The sequence below is a fragment of the Juglans microcarpa x Juglans regia genome, chromosome 7D, assembly GCF_004785595.1.
Source record: "Juglans microcarpa x Juglans regia isolate MS1-56 chromosome 7D, Jm3101_v1.0, whole genome shotgun sequence".
NCBI classification, from domain to species: domain Eukaryota; kingdom Viridiplantae; phylum Streptophyta; class Magnoliopsida; order Fagales; family Juglandaceae; genus Juglans; species Juglans microcarpa x Juglans regia.
This window is the reverse complement of record NC_054606.1, coordinates 1,175,691-1,188,158: the sequence shown is the minus strand read 5'-3', so window position 1 is coordinate 1,188,158 and position 12,468 is coordinate 1,175,691. Positions and strand designations below refer to the sequence as shown.

General features: G+C 35.4%; 2 protein-coding genes and 1 long non-coding RNA gene across 3 annotated transcripts; all 3 read left to right on the top strand.

Annotated features, from left to right (window-relative positions):
• Window positions 1–1,511: 1,511 nt before the first annotated feature.
• LOC121239839 (NADPH:quinone oxidoreductase-like) lies at window positions 1,512–4,349 on the top strand. The gene is made up of 3 exons (XM_041137176.1): window positions 1,512–1,775; window positions 1,886–2,074; window positions 3,843–4,349. The coding sequence occupies exons 1-3, from the start codon at window positions 1,688–1,690 to the stop codon at window positions 4,145–4,147; spliced, it is 582 nt and encodes a 193-aa protein (XP_040993110.1). The 5' UTR covers window positions 1,512–1,687; the 3' UTR covers window positions 4,148–4,349.
• Window positions 4,350–5,483: 1,134 nt separating this feature from the next.
• On the top strand, window positions 5,484–7,363 carry LOC121239910 (NADPH:quinone oxidoreductase-like). Its single transcript, XM_041137285.1, has 3 exons — window positions 5,484–5,757; window positions 6,031–6,222; window positions 6,764–7,363. The coding sequence occupies exons 1-3, from the start codon at window positions 5,634–5,636 to the stop codon at window positions 7,063–7,065; spliced, it is 618 nt and encodes a 205-aa protein (XP_040993219.1). The 5' UTR covers window positions 5,484–5,633; the 3' UTR covers window positions 7,066–7,363.
• A 1,808-nt stretch (window positions 7,364–9,171) lies between these two features.
• On the top strand, window positions 9,172–12,067 carry LOC121238067. Its single transcript, XR_005935080.1, has 2 exons — window positions 9,172–10,409; window positions 11,659–12,067. It is a non-coding gene; the product is annotated as an uncharacterized LOC121238067 (long non-coding RNA).
• Window positions 12,068–12,468: the final 401 nt, after the last annotated feature.

The following is a 12,468-nucleotide window of genomic DNA, read 5'->3' as shown; positions in this document are numbered from 1 at the left end:
GGGATAATGAACTTATTAGATTTGTTTGGTTATTCAGATGGAACGACATCTGTTAAATAAAATATTATTGGGATGTAATTTTTTAATATTATTTTATTTTAAAATTTAAAAAATATTAAATTATTTTTAAAAAAATTAAATTATTTATTATATTTTATATAAAAATTTAAAAAAATTATAATGATGAGATGAAATAATTTAATAATATTATTTAGATTTTACTTTGTACTTTCCGCTCTTAACAAAATTCTAATTTTTTTAATCTATTATTTTCCACTATTTCTACACTGAGGTAATTAAATCTGAATTATTTAATTAAAAATAATTAAATTGTAAACATTCACAATAACAATTTTAGAAAAATGAAAGATCTAAGTTTAAGGGCTAATTTGAGTCTTTGAGTGAGAATATTCAACTATTATTTAATATTTTATTATTAATTTTAATTATTTATTATTATTATTTAATATATTATTATTATTATTTACAAAATATCGATATCATCTCTGTGTCCATCGAAACCTAATTCACGAGTTATTAGATTTTACGTTTTAATGCCTTCTACACGTTAGAATAGAAAAAAGATTTTCATGTTTTGGCAAAACTTTCAAGAATATAAAAGTATAGTTGTTAATTTTTATTATATGTTTTATATGTTAACATGGCCTAATATAATACGTCAAATTTATTTTATAATAAATAATTTATAATATGATAGATCATATTAAATCATATTAATATATAAAATGTGTAGATCAAATATTTTTTTTTTTTATAGATTATCTAAGTGTTGAAAAATATATGTTTTTTGGGTCACTGACAAATTTGATTGTAATATCCTGTATCTAATAATATAAGAGATAAATGTTTTTTTTTTTTTTTTTGACAAGTAACATAAGACATAAAATTGTTAGAAGAGGGAGTTTTTATAATAATTATTACGGGTCCTGCTATGTTGCCCGATAGCATTGACCGACAAAAGTGATCCATTTCGATGCCCGCACATGTATTTTAAGATGGGTAGTTCTACAAAGACGGATGTTGAATCGAGGAATTAAGATTTTTTTTTTTTGGTAATTTTTTTATATATCTTTAATTATTTTTAAAAATAAAAAATATCAATTCATTAATATTTATTTTTTTAATTATTAAGTAAAAATAAAAAAAAAATCAATCGATATTTTTTTAAGTTTAACTAGTATTTTCCTTTTAAGATTATGTTTGAATATTAAGGTAATTTTAAATAATTTGAATTGATTTGTAAATAATAATATTTTAGAAATTTTATTAAAATGTATTTGAATATATTAAATAGATTAAAATATGTATTTAAAAATTGAATTATGAAATAAATTAAAATATATTTAAAATTTTTTTAATGAAAAAGTTGAAAAAATAATTATTTTGTTTGAGATGGATTTCACGGCCTAACGTACCCATGGGCCGCCTCCGACATTTCTAATTCAAACCCAATCAGCCTTTGAGTTTGACCCATTCTCCCACTCTGCTGAAGGTCAAACTCATTTTCCACTCATCGGACGGCACCCATACACACGCACAAATCAACCTTCCCCTCCCTGCACATGAATCTCGTCCCCCAGCCGTTCACTGGGGGACAAAGCTCTGCCCGCCTGGCTATATATACTCTCCCTCTCCCGGACACACAGGACATTGCAAAGGGAGCGCGATGGCGGCGTCGAAACCGCTAATTAAAGTGGCTGCTCTTTGTGGGTCTCTTCGTAAAGGATCCTACAACCGAGGCCTCATTCGTTCTGGTACTCCCTCTCCCACTGTGCTTCGCATTCTTTTGGGTTTCCCTTTTTTTGTTTTGTTATTGGTATTCGGGCTTTGATCGGGTGTGGCTGGTTGCCGGTTGGCTTCATAGCAATCGAGCTAAGCAAGGGAATCGACGGCCTCCACATCGACCACATAGACATAGCGCCGCTGCCGATGCTCAACACTGACTTGGAAGTTGATGGAACATACCCGCCGGCCGTCGAAGCTTTCCGCCAGAAGGTAAAAGCGGCCGATAGCATCCTCTTCGCCTCTCCCGAGTACAACTACTCCGTCACCGGTACTTCCTTCCTTTGTCGCATTATTTTTTCGTTTTACTTGTCTATATTCGAGGGCGCTTCTTCGAAGCGCCTGTGATGTGATACAGGCAGAATATTCTGCGATATTGTTTGTGCAAAGAACCTAAACTTGATTGCTATCAAAAAATCAAGTTGTTAAAATCTTGATATTTAAATGAATTTTCAATTGAGATGCTATTATCTAGAATCGTTTCTTAGTGTGCTGTTTACGAAAAGGAATTAAAGATGGAGCAGACAAATGGCTGGGGACACAACAAGCAATATGGAACCTTGTTCTTTTTTTATCTTGTGGTTGTAAAAAAGGTGCCCTGTTCTTAGGGATAATGGGTTGAGGTTGCAAGTGGGGCCAGTCTGAACTTGGCATCAATAGCGACTCAGAACTGGAACTTGAATAGTTGACTTCAGTTTGGATTTTTATATTTTATTTGCATGGAACCAGCTTTCATTGCCAATTGAAACGGCCGATCTTGCATTTTATGTGGCTACAACTGGCTCTTAATTGTTATCATTGTTGTTATTGCTGCTACTGCTGTTATTATTATAGCGATGGTGGTGGTGGCTGGTGGGTCATTTTATTGCATTCTAAGACTGCGCAAATTCTTTTAAATGTGATGTTACGCTGTATTTATTTTGGTATGCCTCGGGCAGGATGTCCAATCTGTTTGCAGGTAGCAGGACGTGGTGAACAACTAATAGAAATGTTATCTGGATCGTTTTCAACCTTGAACTGAAACAACAAACAAATGGAAAGTTTTTAGAAAATATTTTTACTAAAAGCATGTTATCATGATGTCTCAATCTAACTCAACTAAGCTTTAGTCCAACTGGTTGGACTTAACTCCACAAATCGGTTTTCAACATCATCTGTGTTTGTGCGTGTGCATGTCTTACAGAGAAAAAGGAATTATACGTTCTGTAGAAATCCAATAGTTCAAGTGATGAAATTGAAAAAAGAAACGCGTGAAGGAGCCTCAACATGGTGGAAGTTTGTTTTTTGGACAAGTTTGTGAATTCTTTCCCACTGTTTACCTTAAAAACCCTTCCTCCAAATATCTCATTGATGTTCTTTGTAGAGCCAATATGGTCAGCACTGTTTTACCCCTTTGACGTTGATTACTCTTGAAAAGTTCAGATTTTGACAGATTCTGTACCCTCGGTTGAAAGTTTATACATGTAGCTAAATAGTTAACTAGTGCGATCATTAAGAAAAGCTGGTGGCGAAGACTGCTTGTGCATGCTTGCTTGTGTCTGAGAAAGAGTGAGACAGATGCTATGAACTATTCTTAATTAATGGAGCACTTTGTTGAGCATCAGCTATTGCTTCTTTGATATGCTGCAATGTGACGTAATCCTCTTCGTCTTGTTTTCTGTTGCTGATTTCAAAATGACTAGATGGTCATTGGCATCCCTAGACTTGTCAAAATTGTCTTTTCCCCTGGCAATTGTTAGGATTTATAATATACATATACAGGTTCCAGATACAAGGCTGATCGTTACTTGTATGCGTACTTTGCAAAAATAAAGTCCTTTAGTTTTGAATATGATATATATTCTTCTAATGCATTCTAGGAAAAATTGAATAACACAAATTTATAAGAAGGCAGTGGAAGTTTCTAAATATGTATAATAATACGTCGAATACAAGACTTTCCATTGTATGGATGGCCTAAATGGCGCTGCTAGTCTGATATCCAGTGTTTGCAACTTGTGCTTTCTTTTTGGTAACACTTTCTCTCCCCACTGTACCAGGACCTCTGAAGAATGCGATTGACTGGGCATCTAGACCACCAAATGTTTGGGCTGATAAAGCTGCTGCGATTGTAAGTGCCGGAGGAGGTTTTGGTGGGGGACGGTCTCAATACCACCTTCGCCAGACTGGAGTTTTTTTAGATCTTCATTTCATAAACAAACCTGAGTTTTTCTTGAACGCATTCCAACCTCCTGCAAAGTTTGACAGCGATGGAAACTTGATTGATGCATCGGCCAAGGCGATTTTGAAGCAAGTTCTTATATCCTTGCAGGCATATACATTGCGCCTTCAAGGCAAGCACTGAAATACTGTTTGATTCAGCATGTACTTTGCTGGCATTACGGATTACTGATTCTGTGTTGCAAGATGGGTAGTTGACATGCGGATTGTCTTTTATATTTGCTATTTTGTTGCTTGCAGTATAAGTGAAGCAAGCAATCTTATATCAACTCTCTCATGTCATGTCGGTTTCTTATGAATATTTGTACCAGCCTGGTTTCGCTTTATCTTGTTCAAGGGTGGTGGTTAAATATATATATTTATTTGCACCGTAGAGGAGGAGGGAGTCAAGGACACTCCATCCCTGCGGTTTGAGATTGCTGGTCACAGAGATTTGGATGTGGAGTTTATTTTTTCTCCCGAGTCCTGATAGTGAGAGTCTCAGGGTTAATAAGGAATTAGACTCGTTTGAATATTAAAAATATCTTAACATATTTATGAATAATAATAAAATAATTTATAAATAATAATAAAATATTTTATTTTTTATTTTTAAAAAGAAGAAACTAAATTTAAAAATATCTAAAAATAATTGCGTTTCAAAACCAAACCTTATATCCTTACTAAATTAGACAAACAGATCGTCGAAAAGGCCACCTGAGTGATTTTTTTACCGGATTTCTCTCGTAGCCGTAGGTGTCCTCTCTGGTCGGCACTTGTTTTGGAATATTATATCCAAATTATGTTACTCGCGTCATAATTAAATATCATTTTATAAGCTATTGCCAAAATTTTGGCTAAAGTCAAGAAAGGTTAATCTACGTTTACTGGTGATCGTAAAATCAAAATAATAATATAATATTATATATTTTAATAATTATTTTTTATATTTTACAAAATAAATTTTAACCAAATAAATTATTTATATAATATCTCGTAACTTTATTTACAAATTTTTTTGAGCATGTTTACGAGCATTTGCAAGCATATAAGGTATCGTTTGGATTCGAAAATAAGTTGAGATGAGTTGAGATGAGTTGTGAATAGTAATAAGATGAGTTGTGAATAATAGTGAGATTTGTGAGTTAAAGTTGATAAATAATAATGAATAGTAATGAGATGAGTTGAAATGAGTTGAGATTACTTGCGAATACAAACTAAATCTTCTTTAACTGAACTTTTCTACTTCAACACAATTTGTAGGATTCTAATTTTCATATTTATGATAAAGAAAAAGAAAAAAGAAAAATAAAAAGTACTGCTGAAAAAAAAGAAGAAAAAAAAGTGAAGAATTGGAAAATGAGGGAAGGAAGATAATAATTTAGAGATGAATCGTGATTAGTGTTTGCCGAATTCAATCGAACTCACTTTGAGCTACTCGCTGGTAGAATAGCAGTGCGCCGCTCGGAGGCTTGTGGAAAGATTCCAAAAATCTATTTACCAAACGTTCTATTCACAACCGCAAATCAAATCAACACCCTCTTTATTCTTACCAGACTGTACTCTCGCCACTCCACGCTCTCTCTCCTTCTCTCCCGGAGAACGAACTTCAGGAGACAAGTTTTATTTCAATGTCAGAGGTGAAGAGGGGCAGAAAGATGGTGGATCAGGAAGAAGCGAATCCAGTAGTCAGAGTGGCAGCCATATCTGGGTCTCTTCGTAAACGTTCCAACCACCGAGGCCTCATTCGTGCCGGTACTTCATTTCTCTCTCAACTCTCCTATAATTTATTTCCCAATCCTGCTATAATAGATCATGATACATACATGAAAATTTTCAAATTTTTTTTTTTCTAAAAAGAAATACTTGTAGTGTTTTTTTGTTTGATGAATGATATATTTATTGACTGTGTTTACATGGGTTCTACCCTAACCACCATAGAAGGACATTTAATTTCTGGTTGGATAAGATTTCTCTCTGATTCTTTTGTATAAAAATGGATTATTAGTATGGTGGGTTTTATTGTAGCAATCCAACTATGCGAGGACTCGATCGACGGCATGCAAATTGAGCACATAGAGATCGAGCAGCTACCGATGCTAAATACAGATCTTGAAGACAAGGGAACTTACCCACCAGTGGTTGAAGCTTTTCGTGAGAAAATAAAAGAAGCTGATTGTGTTCTGTTTGCTTCGCCTGAGTACAATTTCTCCCTCTCTGGTACTATCCTTTCTCTCATTCTCCAATTAATGTACTTTCAGGTTTGTTCAAGTTTGGTAAAGGCCTTGGGCTTGGGGGTTTGCTCCCTTCGGTCTAAGTTTGGAAATAACAAATATACTTGCTAAATTCGATAAAAATATAAGGCTGTGTTCTACCTAGTATAGAGAAGATTACCCAAACGGAAAGTGAAAAAAAAAAAAAAATGTTAATAAAAACAGAATCTTGAAGTGTTGCCTGCAAAATTTCTGTACAAAAATGAAGATTATGCATAAATATCTTGGGCATACCTTTTATCCATACCTCAACTTCACGTTATATGTGTTACATTTGTGGGAACATATAAGAGTTTTACAATGAGTGAACTATTTGCCTTATCATAATACAGGTGAAGTCTTTGTAATTATAGATAAGAACTCTATACAGAGATAGCAATACACATATGAAATACAAATTTGAAATTGAAAAAGGCCTTATCACATTGTTATCTCAACTTGGTGTTATCATCATCTTGAATTTGAGTTGTTTTGTTTTGCTTTGGTAGCACCTCTGAAGAATGCTGTTGACTGGGCATCTAGACCCCCAAATGCCTGGGCTGACAAGCCTGCTGCAATCATAAGTACGGGAGGAAATGCTGGTGGAGAACGAGCACAGTATCATCTTCGTCAAGTTGGAGTTTTTCTTAATCTCCACTTCATTAATAAACCGTTGTTTTGCATTAATGCATTCCAGCCTCCGACAAAGTTTGATAAAGATGGCAACCTGATCAACGAGGAGGTCATAGAGAAGTTGAAGCAAGTTCTTCTAGCCTTGCATGCGTTTACCTTGCGTCTCCAGGGCAAGTAAATGAGAGTGTGTGTGATTCTCAAACACAACAAAAATATTTGATTCGTCCTGCAATATTGGACTTGACATTAATTTCGGGCACTCCTTTTTTTCTCGCTCTTTTGAATATAGACATTTAACGATGCAGCTGGGATGCAGCTTATCTTGTTTGCACCTTCCTTTCATAATCATTTACAGTCAAAGGAGAAGCTTAGCTATAACTTGTCCCGAAATTGATGACTGTTATGCATTATATGCTATATCAGTTTGTACCTTTCGGTTGTTCTGGCTATAATTTGGAATGAACTCCTTTTCAACCGTAAGTGTGTAATTTGTTCAAACTATATATGCCAATCTACTATCCTACATCTTTAGATTCTTGAAATTGGACTTGTTGGAGATCATATCAAATCATTATTGATTTGATTTTATTTTCATAATTATCAAATAATTTTGATTTGATATTATCTTTATTGGAGTTACATTGATTTTAACTTATCTCATCTCAACAATATAATTTTCCTATAAATAGAGATTTATACTTTATATTTAGTTACAATTGAGAATAAAAATGATTTATCTCTCAAAGTCTCTCTTCCTCCTTTCTTCTCCATCTTCTTTTCTATTATAATATATATCTTCTATCAACTCGCGGAGATAAACCAATCCTTCAAAGCTTTCTTATAATCAACTGATTTAAGAATTAGGAACTCCAAAACAAAGGGTCATTAGTGCATTGGTAAGATGAAGAAAATGTGCTCTTTTTTCTGGGTCCTATAGTGGATAGAAACTTGGAGCTTGCTGAATTTGTCTGTGGTGTGGAATCTCACTTCGGCTTATAGAGCAGATGGACAACCTTAAAGTCTTTGTACTTGTGAGTTCCGCTCCAAAGCGGGCGGTCGGTCTGCTTTTAAGACATAAATAACCAACAATCAAATTATGCCACATCATCAATTGTACGAAATTTACAATAAAGCCATTACACTAGATTTCTTCACCAAAATAACTCCACTAAGGCCTCATTTGTTTTTAGGAAACATCTCATCTCACTTCATCATTACAACTTTCTCAAATCTCCACACAAAATAAAATAAACAATTCAACCTTTTCAAATCTCAAAATAAAAATAATATTAAAAAATATATTCTAACAATATTTTATTAAACTTTTTAACTTTAATCTCATCTCATCTCTGAAAACAAACGAGCCCACTTACCAACTCCCCTTTTCATTTTCGTCTATTCTCTGGTTTGGCAAACAAGAAAGACATTCATATATCTCTCACCCTTAACAACATCCTCTGTAGCAAATGATTCGAGTTTGACTATTTCTTTTGGGTTTAGTTTCACAAACTGAGCTCCAATATTCTAGTTGATATTCTAAGTGTGTTTAGCCACTTTCCCAGGAAACCTCCATAGCACTACATGCATTAACTCCATTAATGATGTTCGTACACCATCTCTCTTTAAAACTTCTAGCAACTTCAACTCAAAAGAGAAAACAGGAAGGAAAATGAAATTGTAGGGATTTGCCAAACCTAGAAACCATGATCTACAATCTCTCTTCGCTCTCTCTAGAAATGCAATTCCTCTCTTCCCAGATTTCGATGTTGTAAAATTATTTCTCTTGTTATTACTTTGAGAAATCTGGGCTTGAGAGAGAAGTTGATGGTGAGGAAGAAAAAGTGAAGTTGAAGAGAGAGAAAAGGGAAAGTGGAGAAAGATCGAGAGACTGAAGTGGGAGAGAGAGAGGGAACGGACTTAGGAAAATAAAGAGGAATAGCATGTGAATGAGCATATAGAGGAGCTACGTGAGAATTTTTAATTGGAGGGCTGTTATTTTAGAAGGAGTAGATGGATCGGTTTTAAGATATTCACAATTCAAAAAATATTCAATTTAAATTATCTCATTATTATTTATAGAGTAATGCTACGGATCAATTACTGTTCACGGCTGATCCATAACACCTTACATGTCACGGTGTTTTTTTTTTTCTCGGTATTTTTCTTCTCTCTTTCCTCTTGTAGCCCTTCTGTCTCCTCACCAATTCATTTCGAATTTTCACTTTACCCCACCCAACCAACCATCTCTCTCTCCCAGACATTGCTCCCCCGGCAAGCTTCGGCCGCATTCTTCTCTCCTTCGAATCTCATCGGTGTGGCCGAGCACTCCCCTTCTACTAATTTGACCGAAAGCTTAAAAAAAAAAAAAAACACCTCCCCTGCGTCTGTGGCCAAGCACCACATTCTCGGCACAAGGACCTACTTCAAAAATCAACAATCTGAACCACAAGTCCCTCATCTATCGTCTAGGGCCAAGCACTCCTCTTCCACTCATCCCCTCTCCCTTTCATCCCCTTCCATTGATCGAAAGCTGCCATTTGTTTATACTGTTGCATTTTGTTTCCAAGGTAAGAATCTCAACATTTCTATGCAGTTTTTCTCATACGTATTCTATATATCCTTTTGCTGTTTTTAGATCTTCTTTTTGTTTTTGTTGGTTGTGTGTTTTTGTTGTTCTGAAGATGTGTTTTTAGTTGCTAATTTTCCTGTTCTTTATATTTGTGTTTGGTTGCTGATTTTCGTGGGTCTTGGTTGTTGATTTTCGTAAATTTTGGTTGTTGTTTTCGTAGATTTCATAGGTTGGGTTGGGAACGGCCAAAGCCTTACTTATTTATGCTCAGGATATTTGTTTAGAGATGAGCTTATGCCACAATTTAGAAAAAGGAAGAATCATATTGGAGTTTTTTGAAAAAGTTTACATCTCATAAGTGGACTCTTTTCAAGTTTCGCCACCCTAATTCTTTAATTAGGATCATTTTGCAGCAAAGTTCAAAGAGAAATAAGTGCAAATTAAGAGGAAAAAGGCTGCAATGGGATTTTACACTGGATACTTCTAAAGAAAAAAAAAACTTATCTAGAAAATAAGATAACAAAACCACATGACATGAAAATTGAAAACAAAACAAAGAGAAATACTGTACACAAATTATTACTGAAAATTCTCACAAACTTTCCTGTTTTGAAAATGATAATTTGGACATGCTTCTTTACAATTTTTTGGCAAGTAAGAAATGCTTTCCTAATATTGTTTGCTTTATATTCAATAAATTTATAAAGTTATGATGTCTGGTCATGGTTCATGTTTCATGGTTTTCTACTCCAATAAAAAAAGGGTGGTTGGTGAGGTTATGAGTTTAATCCCTTGTGGACATGCGAGTTGTATTTACCTTCCTAAAAACATGTTATAGTTTTCCAACCTATTATATTCTATTTAGGATTATTAGGACTTTCCTTACTCTAATAACTTTAAATGTACCTGTGAACCCTTTGCTTGAGTCTTAGATCACTCATCTATGTGCTCAGGTAAATTGCTTAGATATTTCATAGTAACTCTATAATTCTAGAAAGAGAACCTCTAGCTTCTCTCTAAACACTTCCTCACTCTGAAAATCGCTTGAGGGGGTGGGAGCTTTGGCTCCCTTCCCCTCACTTCTTTCCTTCCTTCAGTTTGTGTTTTGTTTTTTTTTCTGTGTTTTTCAAGTCTAATCAAAGAGGAATACTCTCCGGTAGTCCAATCTCTACGTCTTGTTTGGTCTTGTTTCTCCTTCTAGATGTATGAGAAAATCCACAAAACCCCTACTACTCATTAACCTGACCCAACCTTTTCTAGATCTCCGTTTGAAATGGTTTTCATGTGATGCGTTTTAGAGATGGGTGGCCGGTACTCAAGCCGGTGGTGTCGAGCTATGGGCGTAGCCGATGTGTGTGCGAAACTGGTGCTGGGCGAGACGGATGGTGGTGGAAATGGCCGTTGCTCGTGCGGCGGATGACCGGTGTTTGTGCGAAGGTGGAGGGGATCAGCATGAGCAGATAGGCCGCCTGTGCAAATGGCGGCAGTAGGAGCAGATCGGGGCGGCCAAGAGGGATGGTGATAGTGCGGGGGGAGCGAGGTGCTCAAGTGGTGCTGTTGGTAGGTGGTGGGGAGAATCATTGGTGCTCGCGCGGAGGTGAGTGTCTTGTCGATGCTCGGTTGGAGCCTGTGCGAAGGCGGAGGGGGGTACGGGGCTGCGAAGGCAACGTATGGCAGCAGGAAAAAGGAAAAAAAGAAAAAGGAGGGGCGGCGAGACATGTTAGAGATGAAACCCTAGGGGTAGTCTTGTGTTTTTGTTTTTTGCGCAGTGTATCTCTACTTTTTGCATGGTTTTTTTCAGTGTTTGTTAGTGTTTTTCTTTGCTTATTAATAAAAGAAATAGGCTATTGGACTTAGTGTCCATAGCAGTTGAGTCCCTTTCTTCCTTTGAGAGGAGATGGAGTGATATTACTCCTCCTCCTAGGGAGGACGGGGGGTGATAGTGCTTCTCTTTTTTGGAGAGGAGTCGGTTAGTTTTGTTTTTACAGAGCGCTATTTTCTCAGACAAGCTGGAAGGTTTGTTCGGAAAGAGTTTATAGAGAAATTTAGACAATGTCCGTCACAAAAAAATTTGTGTTCGGAGGTACTCCAGAGCAGATGCATAGGTTGACTTGAAGTCTGGATTTTTCCTGTATTGATAAGTCACAATTACAACTTCGGTTTCATTAATACAATGAAGTCTATTTAAATAAAAAAAAAAAGGTAAATTGCTTAGACTTCAAAAAGACTAGGTACCAAGATAGATGTCTCTTGTGTACCTTACTTCCGTGCCTCTCAATAAAAGTCCAGCTAGCTGAGTGCTAATATACATATAATTTTTCTGCAGTATTTTCACGAGGTCACTGCGCAGAGGAATATAGAGGGCATTCAAAAGAATTCATACAATGATATTTGTAGTGATATTTATCATTCCACAAGTGCAATGTGGGATATTTGCACATATTAATGGACATTTGTTGTGTCGTTTTAGTGGAGATTGCTTTAAATGCTTTTGAGATAGCCTCATAAATGCACTGTTCCATTTATACTCTTTTTCGATGGCGTCTTTACACTTTCAGTCACAGCCCCCAACCATATGCATATACATCACCCATCTCTCCCATTTTCTTTTGGGTGTTTTGCTTTTTCAGATATGTAGTTGTTATAGGGGTGAATAAGGGCATTGGGTTTGAAATAGTTAGACAATTGCATTTTGCACTTGAATGATCTCTATATTTGAATTTGTATCCCAAATGATAAAGCTTGATAATTGACAGCCTAAACTACCAACTTCTATGAAATTCATATGATCTTGATACATTAATGGTAGAACTAACACATGTGGCTAAGCAAAATTATTATAATAGCTACTATGCACTTTAGATTCTTGATAAAATTAAGGTAAATCTTGTAATTAAGTGCTTATGGGTTAGAAATCCTTTAAATAACTGGAGGGATTCAATATCTTTTCCTGCCAAAAATAAAATTGATGAAACGTCACAACTATGTTTGAAGTTGAACAATGCAGGGATT